General features: G+C 42.6%; 1 protein-coding gene across 1 annotated transcript in view; it reads right to left on the bottom strand.

The window, feature by feature from the left end:
* The window catches only part of MAN1C1 (mannosidase alpha class 1C member 1), a 68740-nt gene that overhangs the window by 34427 nt on the left and 11327 nt on the right, over positions 1-22986 (bottom strand). Inside the window, exon 3 of the mRNA XM_074562811.1 lies at positions 11146-11242. Coding sequence (XP_074418912.1) covers positions 11146-11242 — 97 coding nt within the window. The remainder of the gene's footprint in view (positions 1-11145; positions 11243-22986) is intronic.

Here is a 22986-nt window from a genome sequence, read left to right as displayed (position 1 = left end):
AATGTGTTCCAGCTGGGGAAGAAATAGCTTTTTTGGATTACAAACCACTCATGTTTTTCAAATATCAATTTCCCCTAAAGAATTAAGTCTATCATTCAAACTGAACTAGCAGTGGCAGCTCTCCCCCGAACAAGTGATGGGTGAGAGAGAGAAAAACAGAGCTCATACTCATTTAGGAACGTGGCACAGTAGACTGTGACTGGAGGAGATCAGGCTGGTGGGAACAGGTTAGCAGTATCCTTATTATGCACTCGGAAAAAAAAAAAACCAACCCAACAACAAAAAGAAAGGTGTTCAGCATAAAAATGAATTTCTTGTCATAGTAACAGCCCTTCAGATAGTTACTTCCTTCAGTGGAAGGGAAGATATATGATAAGCACCTATTGCCAACTGACTCTTAAGTATTTAATACTTGGCAGCAGCTCCCCAGTTTAATCCTCTTTTCCCCAGTTTCTCCAACCACCTTTCATCATTTAGCGATCCTCCAACAACAGGCACTGTCCCGTCACTGCATGACGCCAAACCTCCTGGAGCTCAAATCAAACTGTTTCTATTTGAAAGTGTCATAGAGGAAGCAGTGATTTGACTGAGCCTCAGGAACACAATCCTTGATACAGGAGAGATACTGCAAATCCACTCTCCACGTGTATCCAATCCGTTTCCCATGACACACAGGTTCCATTGCAGGCAGACTATGTTGGCTATGGAGAGCTCAGCAGAAAATTGAAAGTAATAATCATTCAAACGCTCCTTCGGGAAAGAGGTTTTCTCCTTCGTTTGGGTAACAGGGCTCAGATGTCACCGAAGCAGAGGTGATTACTTCTGGCAAAGACTGGTAATTTGACAAGCAAGGAGTAATTCTGGGAGAAGCCGTTCCAGAAGGTTAAGGAGAAGACAACAGCAGCAATACTGGTGGGGCAAAATACTGCTGGTCTCTCCTCCTCTGGATGTTTCAAATTAATTTTAGACTGGTTAAAGGTAATCTGAATATATACTATTTATTGCTCCTTCATCTCCTCGAGGACTTGCATCATTTAATGTGAGGGGTCCCAACAGGCCTATTAAAACAAACATGTGTCCCACCTGCAACTATTATCCATGGACTTCAAGACATATAGGTAGCAGCTAATGAGCAGAGACTGCTAATTCATCTTCGAATTCAAAGGAGAGACACTTTGTTATAATAATCAGGAAGAAGGTGCCCTTCTATCTTCCAAACACAATTCCCAAAAAGTGGCTGTGGCAGATGTATTATGACAGCACAGGAGAGAGATGCAGCTTGTAACCCTAGACGGCATTTTTCCCTCAGCAGATAAGATACACTCTGGAGGGGCTTTGCAGAATAGACAGTGCTTTCTAGTTTGGGTTATAAAACTGCTCTTCCTTGACATGGTTTTATCTATAGCCCAGACAAGCAAACATCACCTCCCATAGCGTGTTCAGAGAAATGACCTGGTCCTTAATGCAAGCCCAGGTGTGAGAGCAGAATTCAGAGACGAAACTGTCCTTTGCCTCAAAATAAAGCCAAAAGGATTAACTATGCTGTTCAGTGTGCAACAGAATGGGAGGTGCTGGGCCTGGACACCTGCTATCAACCCAGATGCTGCTAAGCACTCAAGTCACTGCTCAGGAGCTGAGCTAAGGTCCCTAATAATCAACGACGAAAGAATCTAAATACATTTTATTTGTGAATGCAATAGGTCAGGAGAATGCAAATGGTCCATTACCATGTCTCAGCTGATGAGCAGGAACACATTAAGCCGCAGTAACTCCGTCGCTTGGAACCATCTGTCCATATTCTTCCTGTTCTCTCCTATATTGTTAAAGTCACACCAACAAGATCCCGGCTGGAAGACTCCAAATGCTCTCCAGTATGTTGCTTGACAGGATTAGATATCAAAATAATCTTAGCAAATTGGGAAAATAGTCTGAAACAACCAGGATGCAATTCAATAACGACCTACAACGTATTTCACCCTGAGGGAAGAACAATGAACCACGAAGCATAAGGAATAAACGGCTAGACAGCACTCTGCAGAAAATGATACCAAGGCTCCAGCAGATCACAAATTCAGCTCAAATCAACCATGTTGGAATGTTGGAAAAAGAAGCAAACCTTACCCGAGATGGGTAAATAGTATGTCACATGCAAGACACGAAAAGGCTCCTGTACTCCTCTTCACACTGGCAAAGCCTCAGCCAGGACACAGAGTCCGCTTCAAGAAACACCTGGAGACTTCAGAGGGGAGCAACGGTGCTGAGGAGGAGGCCACAGAACGTGACCTGCAATTAAAGCTGGAAAGGTCTGGGGTTGCTCAGCCTTGAGGGGAGAAGACCAAAGGGAACTTGGCAACGTTTTGCAAAGACACAGAGAGATGCTGCAAAGAATAAGATGGTAAACCATTCTCCACATCAACGGGGAGAGGCCAAGAAGTCACAGCTTAACTTTCTGCAGAAGAGCGAGGTCAGAAACCACTACAAGCCTGAAAACTGTAAAGCAGTGAAGCGGAATGCCTGCAGTGACTTTCCAACATGGGGTAGCTTAGGGATGGCTTAAGAAGGGAAGGACTAAATGACCTCTCACTGTTCCTTTTTTATTCTGTGATTACTCACCAAGATGAATGAGAATTGCAGGTCTCCAAAAAGCCTCAAGAAGATGCCCCTTGGAAATGCACCAAAGAGATTGTGAGGGAAGGAAGCGCTACATAAAATGCTTTCTGATGGCTCGATTCCCTGCAAACCCCCAAAGCTACCTTAGTGACAGAATACATCACAGTTACAATTTTGGATGTACACAGAAGTCAGGAAATTAAAAATGCTGGTTCCCACAGCAACCAGGATGCAGCCTGCCAAGAGAGAAGGAATGTTCTAGCCTAGTCAAAAGGTGTTAATTTTAATGCCTGAAGGCGACTTCCACTTCCAGATGCCTGAAGAAGGCCTCGGTGAAGTCAATGAAAGCTCTCTGTTCTCACGTACGGGAAAAACTTGATCCTCAGTTTCTTCATTCCTGAATCATCTTCTCTTGCCTGCAGAACACAGCACAGACCTGAGTTTGGAAACAAAGATGTGAGACAAGGCTGCTGTGAGGACCATCACCGGGAATGCTATGATCTTGGACCACACTGTACTTTGGTATTCACATAATTTGTGCTTTCCCATCCTCCAGCTCTGTGAAGAAACGATATCCCTATGTAATCACATATTCAGATAAAAGCACTGTGGAGAGAAATAGGCGTAACTTAGGTGTTCTTAATTGCATGTTTGTATCAGAGCAAGGATATTATGGGTATATTGAAATTGGTACGGAAACAACCTCTGCCTTTAGAACTTTCTCTTGAAACACCTTCATTTTCCTGCACTGATTTTCACTCCTTTTTTCTTTTAGGAACTGCATATAAAGTGTGTTAGGGTACAGTAGATTTTTTGAGAAGAAAACATCAGAAGAAAGATGAACAATTTTAGTAAGTCCAAAAAAATCCTCCCCGTTTTTCACACTAATGCCTCAAGCAAAGGCTACGGGATCGTCTTGAACTTCCAAAAGATTCTCTCTAGAGACAAGAACAATCCTGAGAGGCTAAAAGAGAGTATTTTTTAAAAGTATAAAGGTCTTCAAATGATAAATGCCTACCACAATATTCTGAGCACATAGATCCAACCTTGAAACCAGTGACAAATCTGAAAGTTGACGTCCTATGGGATGACGTTAAACCTACTGATTAAGCGAGAGAAGAGACTTCTCTCATCCCAAAAGGCAGCAGAGATGAAAAAAAAAAATCGGAAACAAGTACATGGAGAAATTATAGAAAAGGAAACTCTGTAGGAGCCATTTGAAATGAGATCTCCTGAAGGCAAATAGAAAAACGTCAAAATCTAACACTAATCCAGATGAATATCCAATGAGACACATAATGAAGGTGGCAAGAAACTTCAGCAGTAGCACAAAAAAAGGTATGATAAAGCAGTTAAGTTCTAAATGTGAAATCTAACACAGCAAAGCTAGTTCTGAACCTGCCTAATCTCTTCAGAAGTTTCAAGAGTGGAAAAGGAGTGAATTAAAAACAAAGAAGATAACTGGGGGTTTTGCTACAGTTTATAGCTACCCATCTCCTCTGAACAAACAAGAAAAGGCTAAACACAGAGGGATAAAGATAAGAAACCCAGAGGTATCAAGATATTTCCAACATAAAAAGGCATGGCTAAAAGTATATCTTTTAAATATTCTTAACTTGCTCTGCTTTTTTTACATAGTTTCTGTCAGCGCTTGTCAGCAGGTGGGTTTGCGTCTGCAGCAGAAGTTACGTGAAGCATCTGATTGCAAATTGTGGCTAGGAGACAAACAGCCCTCAGCATTTCCGAAAGAGATATTCTGACCACAGCAGAGGCATCCGTGTAGTCAAGAGCTTCGCTTCTGGTATCCAACTCCGTACACTCTGTGTTATTATCAAGTCGACACAGAGGGGTGCCATTAGGATCCTTGGAGTGGATGCTGGATGCTAGTTCAAGCCAGTTAGAAGCGCCAAACCTCCAACTCAGCTTTTGCTGCGGAGTTGCCACCAACGCCTCCGTAATCCAGAGAAGAATCGGTGAGCAGTCCAACTACACCCACTCTCAGTTGGCTGCCTTTTAATCACACGCTCAATATCTCTGAAGATTAGACAATTATTTCCGCATAATTAGTGTCCGGAATGAGGCACAAACAACATCCATAAAGGGGCGATTAAAAAAAATTTTAAAAAATAAAAAAAGAAGAAAAATGCTTAAAGACAAGCTCACTGTGTTTTGAAATACAGCCCCCAGAGTCTGAAAAAAAGGAAAAAAAAAATAGTTACAGCCTGGATTGTTCCCCTGTCTACATGGTAACGGGGCTGCTCTTGTGTGGCTTAGTTCCTCCACACCGCTGTGCGTTCTGCTCCCCAGCATCTTGAAAAGAGGGCCCAAAGAACACTCTCTCATCACAACACCTCAACACAATTTCCCTTCTCTTTCTGCTTTCGTTTGCTACTTTAATGGCTGTTTTTCTAATTTTTTGTTGTTTCCTTCTCCTCCATGTTGCTGTGCAAAGCAGTTCTGGCAAATCCCAAGCCACTCTCCTACTTTTAGGCCTCATTAAACTCAAAACTCTGTTCAGGGTCAATGGAAAGTTCATGAAAACTCGTGAGGAAGCCGGGGATGATTAATGGTTTTACGCTGAAGATAATGTGAAGTTTGCCCGGTTTCCTGCTAAAGAGAGGCCCAGAGCGAAGCCTTGCTGTCCAATCTTTGCAGCTGTCCTCGTATCTAAAGGGCTGAACACAAACAGCGAGACGCTGGAACGTGCATCTGTGCTTTGCATTTCAGGCCAAGGCTGTTCTCCACTGAATTTTCCAAGTTTGTTTTTTTGTTTTCCAAGATGTAAATCTCAGCTGAGGGGAGATGAATCTATTTGGTTCAAATCAGATTTTTTTTTTTTTCTTCAAGAATTGCTGCCACAACGGATCTGATCAGGTCTAGCTCAGCCGCAGAGGGCTTTGATAGCAAAGGTGTTTGAAGAAGGCCCTAGGCCACTCTATGTGACTTTAATAGTTTTTTTTTTTCTGTTTAAACTTTATAAATAAGTATTTCAAGCTAACGAGTTAGTACCTGTCATATGGGCCACCGTAACAAGCTTAAATCTCGCTGTGTGAGGTTTAGGGTTCAGTGGAGCCCTGATGTTTGAGCTGATGCTGGAAACAGCACATTTGAAGGAAGGCACCTTTCTCAGCAGGACCCAAGGTGAGAGCGGAGAGGGAACGGATCTCCTGCAGTATTAATGACAACCTTGGTGTCTGGAAGGAGCAATCTTTGGCAGGTGGAAAGCAGGGGAAAAAAAAAACCCGTAACGGATAAATGTTAGCTCTAACATGAATCATGCAACCAACCTCCAACGAGTTTGATATTTGGAGGAATCCTGATTCACTGCTTCCTGCTGACAGCAAATAAGTTTGCTGCTACAGATTTCAGTGACAGCAAAAGCCAACGTCAACTCAGAATGCCCTTCCTGAAAATAATAGTCAACGGGGTAACATCGCACATAAAAAAAACCAAGATGATGCCAGGGAGCAAGAGTTACAGCAACATCTTCATTACAAGATATTTTTCTCTTTAAAGAGTCCATGGTGCCAACTGTGTAATGTCATGTGCAATAGGCAGCAGGAATAATCCAGCATACAAATTCAGAGAGCAATTATTATGATTATTATTATTTTAATCACATAAAAGGACACTCCAGGGTTTTGTAATTTTGTGATCACAGGGAAAGAGACTCCTAGGCTGAACAGAAAAGCTGCACCAACTGATTGCACAATTGGAAGTTACCATTTCTCTTCTGGTAGTTAGAATGTTGCTAAATTAATATTTTCATCCAATTACCTTTCTCACGTTAAATATTCATACATCAGCTCCTGTTGCTTCTAATTGAGGCGGGCATGTTTCCTGCCTGCTTCATGGTTTCCCAGCTAAGCGACTGATGAAAGAAGCAGCTATTTGGAAAGTGTTTGGCTCAAGAGGCAAGACTGGGTGGTTGAAGGGACTTGCTCTGGGACGTGGACCTTTTTGTGTCCGATTGGGCCCAGCACCTGAGGCGGTGGTCAAAGAGCACTCTAGCTGCTGTCAAAAGTGCCTGTGAAAGGAGCTTGGTGGCATAAATCCAGTGGAGAGATGTTACTTGAATCTCCATCCAGATCAAAGACTGGGCAGGTCACAGTGCAGTGAGAAAGTCCAGTAGGATTGCACTGCATTTACCAGGGAGACAAAACCTGAAGGTTTCTGAATCTCAGGACAATCAATTTGGTACTTTCTAGAGGCCTTTTTGTACACATTCAAGCGGCCACTACTTTTCTTCCCCATCCACTTCAATCTCTTTTTATCCTGGAGAGCCAAAATAGCACTATTTCCAGGCAACAGAGGCCAATGACCTCCTGTCTTCAAAACAAACTGTCAGGACAGTTTAGGCCAAAGTCTGAGCTGAGTACACAAACACAGCCTAAACAGCCACTGATTTTCCAAGAACCGTTATCCATCCTGTGCAGATCGCCCTGTGTACTCTGTCACCAAGCAATCAAACGTGGAACAACATGGAGAGCCCTACACGAGGATGAACTCTAAAACGCCTTACATCCTTCAGATCCAGCTGCTGTCAGATCTTTGCCTTCCAGTTCTGGTGACCTGGCTGTGGCCTAGATGCGACAGTTGTCACACGGATTCACATCAGACAAAGCTACAGAGCCTCACAACGATGCACAAATTTGGCATATGCTGAGAGAAGCAATGGCTGTGACAAGGCAATTCATAATTTCAAGCGTGATTTCAAGTGGCGAGAGAGGAAAAACAGGGGGAAACCTAGTTAAGGATTGCTATTTTTATACCAAAATTAATATACTAATGTGCAGGTAGGTGGTGAAAAATAACTGTCTAACAGCACAGCAAGGCTCCATATTTACTTACTGTCACTGATTTCAGAGCAAATTGGCTCAGGTTATAAGTCAAAGGAGGATTCTGCTGCTGCCAGTACTGCACACTTCAAGAGATATCTGAAAATCAGGCTTCTTACCTTATCATTGTTAAGACTGTGCAATCAAAACGTAACTGACAATTCAGCTGATGCATGAGCAGAAATAGATGCCAGCTCACTCTCCCATAGCTAGAGAAACTCTGTAAAGCTAACAGGATTTTAAAAACATTTTGTCAGAAAAATAAGTGGCTATGACAGACCCGGGGAGCGGGCAGAATAATAATTCAGCTATCTAATGCTGGATATCACAGTGACAGGTGCATTTCAAGTGCTGCGCTACATAATAGGGTTGCCCTCTCCAGCAGCCTCACTCCAAGGAATTCAACATGCTTTGTAAATATTAATTTAATGCTCACAACACTGAAGACAGGAATGCTGAAATGCCAGGGTAAGAAGGGTTAAAATAACTAGATCAGCACTGGAAACAGAATACATACCTGTGGATCTCTAGCCTTCATCCTTAGCCACAAGCCCAGTTGTGTCATTTTTCTTAAACAGTACTAAACAAGCATGTTTTGGGCCTGATTCTAACACTGGCCAGATACTCTGCAGGTCTTCTTGAGTTAGCTGAAGTGCGTGGAGAAATTTTGCAGATAATTCTGAAAAGCCCACAGTTGTGCAATCAGTCACATTGGAACCTTGTGGTGCGGTTTTTATTCTAGCAGAGATCATCCCTCCACCCTAGTGGTATGCTTTGCCCGTTTCCATGGCATAATTTCCAGGGAAATCATCACACATCTGTGATGGCTGCAAGTCTAAAACCTGTTTACACCACTGGAGGGCATGGGATGGGATGTTTAGCATGGCACATCTCATCACAAGGATCACAGATGAATAAATAATGCTTATGAAAGAACCACAGCTAGTGGGTTTAAGGAAAGGGCTTTCAAGTTGCAATGATTATAAATTGCAGCAATCAGAAGACTTCTGTACAAATAAGCTACCTCCAGAACATGGGAGACGCTTGATGAAATTGACGCCCTAGGAATAGGATCTGGAGAGCATCAGTCACAAGTAGGAACGTAAGACCAATCACCAGATCAAAGTCCAAGTGAGTGGGAACGCTGCCTTCCAGTGTATGTACCAGCCTAGCACTTACTTGGGTAATGGGCAAGTCTGATCTGCGGGTATGACGAAGGATGGAAGCTGTACAGACTCTCCCAGATGCGAGCTGCCACCTTCCAAGGCAGAGGAGAAAGGAGATGAACTAGGGTGGAGATACAAGACTTTTTCTGTCTGTGATTTTGCTGCCATCGGGGTAGACACTGTGGAGGGATGCTAGCTCATGGCTGTTAAGAAAAGCAGGATGCTATATCAGAGCAGAAGGTGAGTGTTTATTTTGTATTTCTACTTTGATTAGAAAGAATATTTGATAAAGAGCAGCTCCCCTGCTTCCCTCGGGGCGAGGCTGCTAAACTGAAGGCAAGCTACAAGTGAGCATCACATCCACAACAGGAAAATATATCACCCTTCAAGAACTCAACTGCTTCTCATGCACCCAAACATACTTCAAAATAGCCCAAAAGAGGTTCCTTCCCTCCCACGTGGAAGCAGCTGCAGAGAAATCTCGGCTTAATATTGACACCTACAACCTGGAGTGCACCCAATTTGCCTCCATTACATCTGTAGTTTGGAATAAAAAGATGCATGACGTGACAGGAGGGGGAATGGGCAACAACAAAGGCGGCGAACAGTGCCCTGTCCTAATTTCTAAAAGCCTCTGAAGACAAGGGAGACAGACGGCTGCAGCAACGGGCTGCTTAATGCTTCCGTTCTTTACCAGCCACAGTTAAAAGGAGGAAAAGCCTATTAGGAGGCTGAAACATACTATGTAGCTTCTTTTCTGCAATTGTCTGCAAATCCTCATGCTCCAAAGCATTTTCCTTGAGAGTGCTCCTAGGCACGCTACAAACAAGCGTGAGTACTGCCAATTGTTTTAGCGTGATAAATGCATTTAAAAAAGCTTTCAATATTTTTGTCTGTTTACAGGCACACTCCTTAAGGAATTTTGACAAGCTTGCCAGGATGGAAAAGTTGCAAAATGCTTAACTCAGTGGTGAAGTTAATGCAAAGTAAGAAACCTGGGTATTCTTCTCAAGCAAGAAACCTGGGTATTCTTGGGGCACTGAAAGAGGAAGGCAAAGGACAAACAAACCCCAATCACTGCTCCTGACAAAGTGAGATTGGGCAAGAGCAGCAGCTGGGCATCCACAGCCCGTGCTAGTACAAGGCACACTGCCAAAACTGCTTCCTCCAGATACCCCAGCAGTCGTTAACGTAGCTTCCATGCAACTTACAGTATTGCACAACCAGATGTGAGTTAACTCCCCTGGTACTTCTGCAGGAACTAGAGAGATGAGTGCCTCATCTGAGGCAATAAAAGGACTTGATGGTGGCACCACAAGCAGAACACCGAGGTTTCTCTCCGTGGCTGTGGCTAACCTGAAAGCCAGGCCTTCTTCTGCCACCTCCATCAGGGCCATCCATACTTGCAGTCCAGGGCTGCCACAAGGCCATCCTACAAGACACGTCCTGCTATTGCCACCTTCAAATCTTCACTTTCACACACATCTCGCAGCTCCCCAAAGCTCATGAGTCCTGAGCAGGAGGCTGTAGTCAGCCTCCACACAATGTACATCTACAGCCTGAGAGATCACACCCATGTCATCCACCTGATGTAGGGAAGGACTCGGACACTTAGAGAGTGGAAAAACAGGAATGGGAGTGTTTCTTCATACTGTTTTAGTCCAATTCCTCTGCCATGAGGAAATAAAGCTCACAGATAATTTGCCCACTGAAGAACTCTATTCCACACTAATCTGGGTAAGGGACGCTGGGAGATAACCTCTGCAAAGCCCAGTCCTGCAGAAAAAAGCCAAAAGACCTCTGTACAGAGGGGTGGGGAAGGGCTGCTAAAGCAGATTCTGCTGGTCTTCTCACCATGGCACAACCTGGGCAGCCAAGGCCAAGCTAGGGCAGAGCAGGGAAACGCTTTGAGTGCAAATGAGGAGAAAGACAATTTATATCCCAGAAAGTCAACAAGTATCCCATCAGAATGAGCAGGGGAATAGCACTGGAATTATGTAAGTGGCTCACATAAGAAAGGGTAATCTGCTAAAGAGTCAAATTATACAAGCCAGTAAGCACATAGTATAAAGAGCCTTTAATATTGATTAACTCACTCAATATTTCATGTAATTCACATCTTGCGCAACAGTGGAGAAATGAGAGAGAAAATGCTCAGTTTGGTCAGGTCCTGACGTGGACAAGCTTAGACAAACAGCAGCACTGTCAGGTTTGGACTGACTTCATGTTTTAATAAAGACACCGGTTGGTTTTAGCACAGTTCTCAGACATGTTTAGTGCTAAAGCTGTACACAGAGATGATACAGGCTGGGCACTGAGAGATGTTAGTAGGAATGAGATTCCCAGCAATGGGCTATGGGTAGGTAACCCCTAGGAGCTGTACTGAAAGTCTCACTTTATAAAAATGAAAAGAGGAAAGAGATCAAAGCTGTTCTAGATACCTCGCTGCATTGCAGAGAAAGGAACTCGCATGGACATGTGACCTTAAAAAAATGCAATGGAATTGCACTAAAATTAAATTCAGAACTCACCAAACATGTTACCGATGTGGCCGTTCTTAGTCAGTGGTCGCAGTTCATTTTTTCCAAGTGCATATTGTTTGTAGTTATCCCAAGCGAATTTCATCATCTGTAAAAAGAAAAGTTGAATGAAAGTGCTTAACAGAACTGAAAGTTTTCTGAACTTCAGCTCTGGAAACAAACAGGAGTTTCCCATCCACTACTAAACCTGGCAACTAATGGCCCTTTAATTATAAAAATCTTAATTTGCACTGAACACTGATAAATGGGGCTGCATTCAGCAGTTTGTGGAAGTCTCAAACTCATGGCTCCTGGTGCGGAACTTGGAACTGGCACATTTCAGAAGCGCCACAGTATCCAACACAATGAGAGTCTGCTTTTCCCCTGGGCTATGCAAACCAAGTGGTGATTTTAGAAAGATGCCTCCATCTCTGAATTTCTGACCTCTTTCCAAGGAGTATCAGTATTTCAAAATGGTAATTGAAATGGGCTAAAAAAGTAAGGCCAAAGCTGATATATCCCTAAGTATAGGGATGTTACCTTCTGAGTTTTCACATTTGTTTACGACAGTGATAACGAAACTTGATCAAACTGCAAAACCACCCCCCATCTGCCCACCTTGCAGCAGTTACACACGCAACTTTGGCAAAGCCGCACCACTGAGGTACACAACGCGCTTAATACTGTGGTGAGCAAAGGAAGAAATTGGTCTTTGTTTAAGGACTGCACAGAAGTTTTCTTTCTGTTAATTAACAGACTAGCTTCAGAAAGGAGAAAGGGGAGATGCATGACATTTTGATATGTTCCTATCAAAACTCAAAAGTGCTTTCTTAAGAGAGTCCTGCAGATGGGCTGGGTGATTTCTGAGAAAACCCTTCCAATTCAAACAATTCCTTTTGGGACATTTGAACTGTCCTGCCCGGGGTCAGCACATTAACCTTTCCCTGAGGACTGCAAGGCAGTGGGTTTGTGCAAGTTCCAACACCCACACACATCAGCACTGCTTCTTCTGTCCTCCTGCCCCTTTGGCTCCAGCTCATAGGAAAAATTAAACCTACAAGTATCCTCTCTGCAGCCAGGAGAGACTAGGACTTGTCAAGCTTCTAAGGAGTGCCTTAAATAAAGCTCCCTTTCATAATCCACACAGCCTGGGTCTGAGCAGTTTCAGCCCCACCATCGCAGTGACCTGTACATTCTTTGATTCAATCCCTGGAAAAAAGTCAGATAACAAAGGGAAAGAAGGCAGCTTCAAAGAATCGACAATATTCTCCACCATCGCTCAACAAAAACAAGGGCCTTCTAAAATGCTTCACTCAAACAAGACAGTTAAGAGAAAAGGACAGTTTAAAACAAATCATTCCTCCACAGAGTGTCCCCGTCTAGTGTCTGCAACAGCACTTACTGCTCTATTTCAGGAGCAGAATATGCAGGTTACTTTGTCTGAAATTCCTACTGTCATTTCAGTTCTTACTTTTGTCCTTCCCTCCAGCTGTGTGTTTCACAAACCCAACATTGCAGGCCTCTGGCAGTATCCTCCTTGATTAGCACACATACACAAAAAGCCACATCACCACATTTCTCCCCGCCTTTTTAAACATCAAGCTTCCAAAGTAAAGTTTCACAGAGCTGGTCATACCGACGAAGATAAACATTTGCTGAACTGATTGATAACATTCGGACTCCAACACCACCAGGAGAAGGAATGTCAGACAAACAAATAAAGTCAACTCGGGTTTTAAAAACTCAGTGTGGGATGAATTAGTCACTGGAGCGCTCTGCTCCGAGGAAACTAAATAACGACTTGGGGGGGGAGAAGAATCCACTCAAACATGCCTCAATCATATGACTTGGGGTGTTCATTTTATTTTCACTAGATCTCTGGGGGGATTTTTGCAGTGACAGCTTTATTCTAAACGGGAAGTTCTCATTCTTCATCAACGTAACAGGGCAAATCTTTGAGGAAGTCTGGACTCCCTCTGACATGGGAGTGAATGCTGTTATTTCTCAGAGCCTGATCCTGAAACTTATTGCAGGAAAGACGGTGTTTCCATATAGACAACTTTCCCTCAGCGAGCGATAGGGCTGGTGCACCAGAAAGGAAACAGCTAGGCAATCTATTCCGTTCATTTCTCTTCTAAATGAGAGCTGAGGAAAGAGGACCCACCCTTCTGGCACAGAGAGCCTGGACACGGAGAGGATGTGGAAATGACTCTATTTTGTTGCACAAAACTCCTAACGTTGTAATTCTGAATCAGCCTCATTTTAAGCTGAGTATGAAATTTAAAGTTATCTCCTTCCCTCAACTTTTTTAACCCCTCCATTCCAGAACATCCAAAGTCACTTCTTCAAAGCATGCAGGAAATCTAGGCATCTCTGCCACGCTGGTGCAGATGGCTCCTGGGATCCAGGGTTCGCTGACACCTCCAGCACAGGCAAGAAAAACGCCCCAGGTTTCCCTTCAACCGTCGCCTCTACCCTGCAAGGGAAATCTCCTCCTTTCCTTCCATCTTCTCTCACATGGAGGGACTACACGAGGCCTTGCTGAGAAACACCCCAAAGTGACTTCCTTCACACAAGACTCCTAAGTGCAATTTGAATAGATAAGTTTATTCTTAATTTGCCTATTCAACCATTTAAGCTGCATTTGTCATGGTGTTGCAAAAAGGTTCAATACAAAATGACTTCTCAGGCTGTGCTGGCTGCAGTGCCTTAAACTCTCCTCCTCTCTTCTGTCCTGAGCTGATAATCAGGCAGACAGAGGATGGATGAGATTGGATATGCTGCCTCCTCATACTAAAGGGTTGTCAGTTTTCCTTTATGTGAGTAAAATTTTGCTCGCTGTTTTTAAACCCCATATTTTTTGGAGGCAAAATGCATAATGTGGTACCCTTTCATTTTCCAAGATCAAGCTTTCCCTGTCTCTAATGATGGGTCCAAAAGCAGCAACTGGAAAAGCTGAAAAGCCAAAAGCATCTGTGCCACTCTGCCCATTCTGGCTTTCTGCAGCTGTCTTTCCAATCCAAATTTAGCAGTACAACTTCCAAACCACTAAAAAGATTCATCAAGTTTCTAAAAACGGGGACTCCACATTTAAATACCGTACGGAGGACTGAGATGGAGCTTTCAGAAGCTTCCTCTGACAGAGGTTCCAAATGCCAGGCTGAAAGGGAAGGGGATGGAGCCGAGAGGTACAAAATGGAAATTTGCATAGTGAGGATTTAAGTCCGCTTTCTGATGAGACGCCAAGGTTAGAAGTGAATATTTTATGCCATTCTAGTCATGACAAATCACAATACGTCAGCATTAACATTGTGCCATTTTAGATTTGAAAAATGGCATCAGAACCACAAAAATTATGGAAATAGATCCATAATTTTAGATTTTGTTCTTACCAGTATGCCATCTGCCATCTAATAGACAATTATCTATTTGGCCCTGAAATTCTAATCACCCTAACTTTCAGCTGATTTATAGCAGAGACTTCCAAACTTATAATGGAGTTTGTCAGATTGCTCTTTCTTTTCTATAATCTGTAAATCACATTTTACTTTTGAGAGCTTCAGCTCCCCAACTAGAGGATTATATATCCAAATCAACCACAAGTAACCAAACTGAATTCTGAAAACCCGCACTATCACTTTCATCATTTAGGCCACTACCTTTTTTTGTGCTTTTTGCTCCATCTAAACCCAAAAAAGATCTTGCTCTCAAGCCCATAGGTATTTCATATGGGCAGCAGCCTCGCACAGAGCCAGGCGCTGAGTGCAGAGTCCTGCCCTGAGATATTTGCTGGTTCGGGATCATCTTCTACAACTTTGCAGGTTCCCAACACCGCAGCGTTTAGATCGCACAAAAACACTGCAGAACAAGGCTGGGTTAAAATTGCGTTCGGAGCATTTTTTTTTTATTTAATGTATGGACATTTCTTTATTTAGAAGGCAGCTTTACGAGTACTCTCCTTTAGAATACTGTGCCAATCACTAGGTGCTCGTCTCCCTTCAAATACTGCAGCAGGAAATCGTATAAGTATTTAATATTTTCACTGATACCCCAAACTTCTCCACCTAAACAAGAACACCACAACAGCACCCACACCGCTACCACAGCTTTGCCCATTCTCTCATTTCTCTTTGCTCTTGACATGTCTTAACTCAGCAAGAACTCTCACATTTCCTCAGATCAAATATGCCAAATCACACCATAAAAATCACCACTCCAGACTCAGTAAATAAAAAGCAAAGTTGATGACACTCCCTCTCCGCACACACTACATGACATACCACTGTCCCTCGGTCCCGTAGTGCTTTTATGATGCCACCCAGGCTGTAACACGGGAGACACCGAACAGTTGGGATTTACATTTTCTGCCCACGTGTACTACGGTCTTGATTTTCAGAGTGCCACCACCTTACTGATTTTCAGGGAACCTGAAGTTATGGAAAATCAGACTCCAGTGAAAAGGCAGTCAAGAAGAATTCAGAACTAAAAGGCACCTAGCGAGTTCTGTGATCCAAGATAATGAAGAAACAGGGCTCGGGATAAAAACTTGACCAAGGGAGAGCTTTCACTCTGAAAAGATGCAAATCTGACGTTCTTTAATATATGTAATAACTAAACCACTGAAAATCCCTGGGTTTATGTACTTGCAAAAAGCAGAGAAATGAGAGAAAAAAAGAAAAAAAACACCCCCACTATCACTTGCCCTCCTTTTGTTACCAGGAAAGATTTAAAAATGCAGAGCATTCCCAAACAGCTATTTGATTAGTTTTATCCATCTAGGCTGGGATAATTAGTAAATGCTTAAAAGATGAAATCTAAATATACCAACCAATCGGCCCCTTTCAAGAACTTCCAAGGAACATTACACAAAGCCATTATCTTTACAAGATAACCACTTCTGTGGCTCTTTAGCCCTCTTTCTTCAACTCCCCTTCAAATATTTAACCATTAAGCTGCCTAAGAAATTCATGGTTTGGGTTTTCCAAAAAACACCCCAAACAAACGAAAACAAAAAAAAGGGTGGGTGTGTGTGTAATTTGAAATATTTCTTTCCCTATTGTATTTCTTACTTGGTTTTTCCCACCTCAAATTACCAGACAGAAATTCCTTTCTCTGCAGTTGGAGGAAGATTAGTTGTCATATCAGTTCCAAAATTAGGACCTGTACTTTCCCATCTCTAACCCTCTTGCTACCTCAAAATAGCTCTGTTTTAGTTTGGATTTTTAACCTGCAATATAATGCCATATATTTTCCCCAGCTGTGTAATAAAATAATTTGCCACATGACAAGATGCAGAGAAATAAAGGAACCGACTGTCAGTCTTGCAGACAGAAGAAAAATTCTGCCTGAACACATCAGGATAAGCCATTTATATATGGAATAATGGATGGGTTTTTTTCTAATCAGACTTGCATATACTTGTATAATTCAGGATTGACTGCAGGAAAGGTAATGAAACAGTAGCATGTTTATTATCTGTTGCCATTTTTAATATTATCACATGGAGATATAAATATCCATCCAAACACCATGGCAGAATGTTATAAAAAGGCTAGAATTTATTTGAAAATCTTTATATTAAAGTTGAGCAACTTCGCAGACTGCTTCTTTGGGACATTGTCCTCAGAAATGTTTTTATGTAATAGCAAAATAATAACAAAAAAGCTGCATGTTAACGCCATTTGATTGAAAGGTTCCATTTAGGCAGACACTAATATCCACAGGCTTTTACTTCGTGGGTTTAAAAGCCTGTAACTCGCAGAACAGATACTGCTTCAGTACATGAAAGACGTTACCAAGCAACCCACAGAAATGGACACCAACATTGACAATCCATTCTAAAGTAATTACATTTTATAATTAAAGATTACAGTAAATCCAATAGATCCCAACAGGAACTTGAGCAATTTAGAGACATGCTAGCTAACCTGCCTGTTTTATAGCATCCATGTTAGCTCCCGTCTTTGAACAAAACATTAAATGTATCGCGGAGATTTTCCTTTAATAGGCCTTCAAACAGCTGATAACCACTACAGAGTCTCACCTTGGTAAGCGTTAATCTAACATCACCTCATTTCTTTAACTGCATTCTTCTTTTAACTGATGGTAAAGGGGTGACTGCCAGTAAAACCCCAGTCTGCTACTGCCAAATGAAAGCCCTGGGAAAAATCAAGTGAACACAATCTCTTCGACTTCAACTGCTTTCCATTCCCGACCCTTCTCATACACCTGCCAGGCAACTTCCACTCCTGTGTGCCTCAGCTGATCCATCTACAACACAGACCTCCTCCTCTTCTTCCAAGAGCACTAGGCATAATAAAGAGAAACAACCAAATTATATTAAACGGCGTGGGACTGAGTTCGCTTGGTGAATTCCTGCTCAATATTCTTTCGCCCAGTGACCTTGCAGACCCAGAATCATTTTGCACAAGATGGCAATGGCAGATTCAGGGTCAAAACTTATCGCCTGTCTACACGCTCTTGGTGTTGTCCGTGAATTCCTATGGCAGGGAAAAGTGCCAGCACCAGGGCAAGGTCCCCGACTCAGGAGAGCAGAAATTATTCTGCTGCAGCCGCATCAAGACAGTAACGCACCCCTTAGCCAACGAGGTGATCCGTGCAAGCGAACACCGGGATTAGACGTACAACCAGGGCAGGAGGTTGATGAGCCTCCCAGATAACCAAGGACTGACTCCTGTCACAAACCCACTTCCTCAAAAGCAAATTTCTGTAAATTCACCCTTTGGAATGATGCCCAAAGCTCAGGAAAGCCTCAGCTCTTTGACAGGTGCCTTTGACACTGCTCTACTCAACTTTTCCTTAAACACAAGATAAAGGCTCATGTTTCCACACCCAAAGCACCAAGCCGAGTACATAACTCCTCCATTGTGCTCTGCCTCTTTATAACGGATTCTAAAACAAAATTTCAAACCTTGTCAGCCTACCGACTGTAAATACATCAGCTGATTGTTTAGTGTTAGATGGTAGATAGATACTGTGAATTACTTGCTACGTGTCACTTTATCTAGAAGTAAATATAACAGTAATTCAAGCAACGGGTGAGTGGGGCTTTGCTTCAGATTTTTCTGGCAAAGTCTTGGCAGCTTGTTTTCAAACTCGCATGGGTGGTTTTTTATTACATCAGTTACTATCACAGCTCACCCTCTCTTGCACAACAGCCAAAGACACAGCAAACCATTGCTCAGAGAACTGATCTCCATCACTGGAAGCAATGGAGGAATTCTTTATGAAGTTACAAGAAATCATCTTCCATCACACAGCCACAAGGCACCTTCCAGCAAGTTGTAATAAAAAAAAAGTTTCAACTTTTGCTTGTTGTTCCCAGACAGAGGGGCCAGCTGAGTAAGGGAGAGCTATTCAGCTCAGATCTGCAGAGGTAAGCACTCTCTCCCCACCACAATCAGGAAAAACGCAAGACTAGAAGCCTGATTTGCACTGGGGGAACAGGAAAAAAAAAACAGCAGAGAGTAGTCCAAGGTCGTTAGTGTTAGTGACAAGGACAGAAATAGAACTCAAGAGTCTTCCTGACTCACAGCCCCTGCTAGGAAAGCTGAATGGGAGAAAGAACAGCTCAAAACACAATTAAACTAACTCCTAATTAAATTCCTAATGCAACTAGATTTAACTGTGTCAAGAGGGGAAGAAAAAAAAATAAGAATCCTTCGATAGGACTATCTCAGGCATTAAGACCCAGCTGGATCCAGCTGCATCTAAATCAGGAAACATGTCAGCAAGAGCAGTTGATTTTGCAGTTAGTTTCCTAATGAGATGCTAGACTGTAAGAGGACGACAATGGTTTTGAGAACAAATTTGCAAGTCTAGACCAAAGCACAGGGTGATTTAGTAGAGAGACGAGAAAAGCTGTAGTCTCATCTCCTTCGCTTCCCAGAATCAAAGCTTGTGGAAAATTCTCATAGAAATAAAAGCTATTTGTGTTCTTGCTCACCCTAATGCTGTCAGCTTTGTATTTCCTCCGAGCCTCTATAACTGATCAAACATATGATATTCCAGAGCACGACCGAAGCCCGACGCTGTACAAGGCCAGCAATAAAAACGATGGAGATGCTTCTGGTCCTAAGCTTGTTACCTCTAACTGCTATTCAGGCACTTGCTGTCATGAGATTTAGAGAACTTGCACGAAAAGGTAACCCATGATGTCCAGTTTGCACCTGGCATTCTTAGCCAGAAGAACTGACCCTATTAAATTTGAGGGATGATTTCTTCCATAGATGGATACTCAAAAGGTAACTCGGCATGCTGCAAAAAAACTGGGGTCAGCGTTGAAGAGCAAATTTAACTATAGCTTGTGTGATGCAGATGGAAGTGAAGATGTTGTGCCAGCAAACATACAGAAAGTGACACAGAGATGTAAAGGAAGATTAAAAATTGTAGAGAGGACACTTCAAGCAAGATGAGCTCAAAACCATAGGAATTACTACTACAGAATGAAGGCAGAAGTAGCTCTTTGAGCAACATCCGTTAACTATGAGGAAATCAGGAAAGAAATTTAAGGTCATTATAAAACATTGTGTTGGGTTTTTTTTTGATACTGTGTAGAATTTGAACTTAGCTCTGGTTTACTATTTCCATGCAGATTTCCCACCCAAAACAGATTTCTTAAATGGAAATTTAAGTTGTGAGTATATATCTGCAGCATTAAAAAGTGCTTTCAAAGGTGGAAGATATCAGAATGTGTTCCAGTAACAATGGAAGATAGAAAACCAATCTCTTTTTGTAAAATATTAGAATACTAGATAATAATATTCTAACAGTAGAATACTAGATATTTAGAAGTATTAAAATATACCTATGAAGACATCTCAGTGCTATGCTTTACCATGATGCTAGTTTCAGGAATCATTGTATGTGCTGCACTTTGGAAGTGAAAAGGTGCCACATACCCTAATACATATACACAGACTTTCACGCACAAAGAGGCATATCAAGCAAATATTCTCCTCGACACTACTGCGATGTCACAAATCATTACCTTTACACTCTAATGTAACGGTTCACTTCACAAGATTACTTTTGCTAATAAAGTTGCATATTAGGAGATGTCTGTCAAACACACAACAACTTTTTCTAGGGCTCCTGGCAGGGGTTGCATGCACAAAGGAGAGCAGGTGGACCCAGGAAGCAGGCAATACACTTTGCGTGACACTATTATTTGGATTTTTCAAGTCCTTTTAACTCTAGGTTGGACACTCTGGTAATGGCTTGTCTTAGCGACCACTATTTTATTCCAGCATGCTTTGAGGAAAGAAAGCGGACAAAAATTACTTATCTAGTAATTGTGCTTCTTCAAATGTCACCGCAGAGTCCCCCTCCTGAGTTTTGTGCCTGCAGCATAAATCATGCAGGAAATTCCCCTAGCTCTTAAGATTTTGGGCACCGTTGACATACCTATAGGCTGCCTTGAGGGCTCCTACATTTCAACTACGTCCCTTCAAGCATGTACAGCACACTGTCTTCATAAATCCCTAATTACACACAGATGACAAATTCTCCTTAAAAGTGACCAACATTCCATACAACGATCAGTTAAACACCCAGGCCAGAATCCATCAGCTCCTCACCATAATATCCCCACATTCAAAGGGAAGGTGGGTGGAAAAACAAACACTGAGCAAGACTGCTTTTCCAGACCTGCATTATGACAAGGTAAGTAATTTTCTCTTCCCCTAAAGATACCATCTGCACAGGATTCTAATTTCTGGAGAGCCAGGGCCCAGGGGGATGCTCTAAAAGAAGCTGTAGCGATAACTAACCAAAAATGGGCAGACTGCAAGGAAAAAAAAAAAGTGTGGGGACATTTTTCTTTTCTTTTTCAAGGAAAATAATAAAAAGAAAAGAAAAAATGTCTTTAGAACCTATTAGGCCTACCTGTTTGACAGCCTGTGGGACAGACATCAAACAGATCAATTATGAAAAGAAACAAAACAGAGAAGATATGAGGCTTTGTACTCCTGAGCCTTGGATGTGGGACCACGGCAGGAACACTCTGTGGGTGTAGAAGTAAAGACTAAACGGGGGCCATAGTCTCTGTGTGTAAATCTGCCACAGAGCCGTCCTGAGGCAAGTAAATAAAGTCTTCCTCACCCAGAGCAGAAATATCCCGACAGCCACCATGAAGCACGGTTATGGAAATTATGATGCGCCAGAAGGTTGGGGTTCTGCGTAAGGCTCTGAAGCCAGCAGCCCAAGTTGGACAGATGAAGAGCTCTAATTCAACCAAAAAAAGGTTTCCAAAGCATTTTCAGATATGAAAAGTGAAGACCATCCTCACAATCGGCCACATCACCTTTTGGGAAGATTTCTCAGCCTGGGACACAGCGAAATGCTTTGGAACAGGAGCGACTTGGAGCTGCTAAGTCAGCATAAGGAGCCAGGTGAATAAACTGAACTGATTCACACCACGGCTCAAGGTACAATTTTGGCTAGAGACAACCTGAACAGGTTGAATAGGCCTCTGTTAGGCCCTTAAATCTGGAAAAGGGAATCACAGCTCTGAATAGGACCCACACTGTAAGATGCAAAAAGAGTCCTTTCACATTGGAAGAAAAACTTAGCACGGTCACAGGTTCACTCAGCGACTCAATATACACGTGTCACTCTTTCCATTTCAGGACTATGCATCTGATCTGCTTCTTTCCTCCCAGCACCGGGAAAGCGTGAATTGCTTTTGACACATGGATAGCTCAAGGGCCCAAAAAGCAGTCATAAGCAGATGGGGTAACTGAAGGAAATAAATAAAGAAAAAAAAGTAAATACAGGCCAAGAGTTACCCTGCATCGCTCCTGTTTTGCACCGTGAGAACAGACTTAGGGAGCAGAAGAAACATCTGTTTGGAAACTGTCTTTGTCTCAGTCCAAATGCTGGAAGAGGAGAAAAGAGGGAAGTCGAGAACTGCCAGCACACCTCGTGCTTTGTCTCACACTTGGATGGCTTAACAGGAGAGATCTGGGAGGATGAGTTTAGTTTAATGATTTCTTGCTGGTTCACCTGCTGCCCATCTGTCTTTGTAGTCCTTGCTCGGAGGGACAGATTGGAGCATTGCTGTCCTCTCCTTGTTCAAGAGTTACTTGTGATTTGAACTTCTGAAGAGAGGAACAGAGCAATTCTCAAGCATTAAGTAGTCAGCAGAGATTAGCCCAATAATTTATCAAAGGTAATAGCTAATAACAGACACAAGAAACTTGCTCACAGCCTTCCTAGAGCCTCATGTCAGAGTTGTCACCTTACAAAAGCGTTATAAGAAATTCTTGGATCACTGTAGCAAATTTATTAGCCAGAGGCTGATAAACTCTTCCAAGAGTCCCTCAGTCAACAATAAATCATACAAATCAGGTTGCAAACGCTGGATCTTTAATAAAAATGAAGTTGGTGTAGTGGATGTTACAACAAGGTTAGAATTCAGCTGGCAGGGCGAAGGGGACTTGCTCTCATTTAGCCTGACCTCCCATCACGAGAGGGATCAGGGCTTGGCCCGGGCATCATTCCAGCACCGCACTGGACAATCATCATCCAACAATGATTAATGAACTGCTGAAAGAATAAAGGAAGAAATGGAAAGTTAGGAGATCTGGGTAATAAACTAAAGAAAAGAAACATAGAGATTCATCAAAATTAGAGACAGAAGGCACCTCCTAGGTCACAGACTCCATGGCCCTGCCAGTGTAGAAGTGGCTCCCATGGTACTGCTCTGGCCACGCTTCCTTTCAGGACCTAAGGAACAAGCTTCCACCCTGTTTCACTTACCGAATTTCAACCTAATATTCAACTCAAAATCTTATTTCTTTAGGTCTTTGAGAACCAGAAGACAGCTGTCTA

This window comes from Larus michahellis, chromosome 19, assembly GCF_964199755.1.
Source record: "Larus michahellis chromosome 19, bLarMic1.1, whole genome shotgun sequence".
Lineage (NCBI taxonomy): Eukaryota > Metazoa > Chordata > Aves > Charadriiformes > Laridae > Larus > Larus michahellis.
The sequence above is the reverse complement of the archived record's forward strand: the minus strand, read 5'-3'. Positions and strand labels throughout refer to the sequence as shown.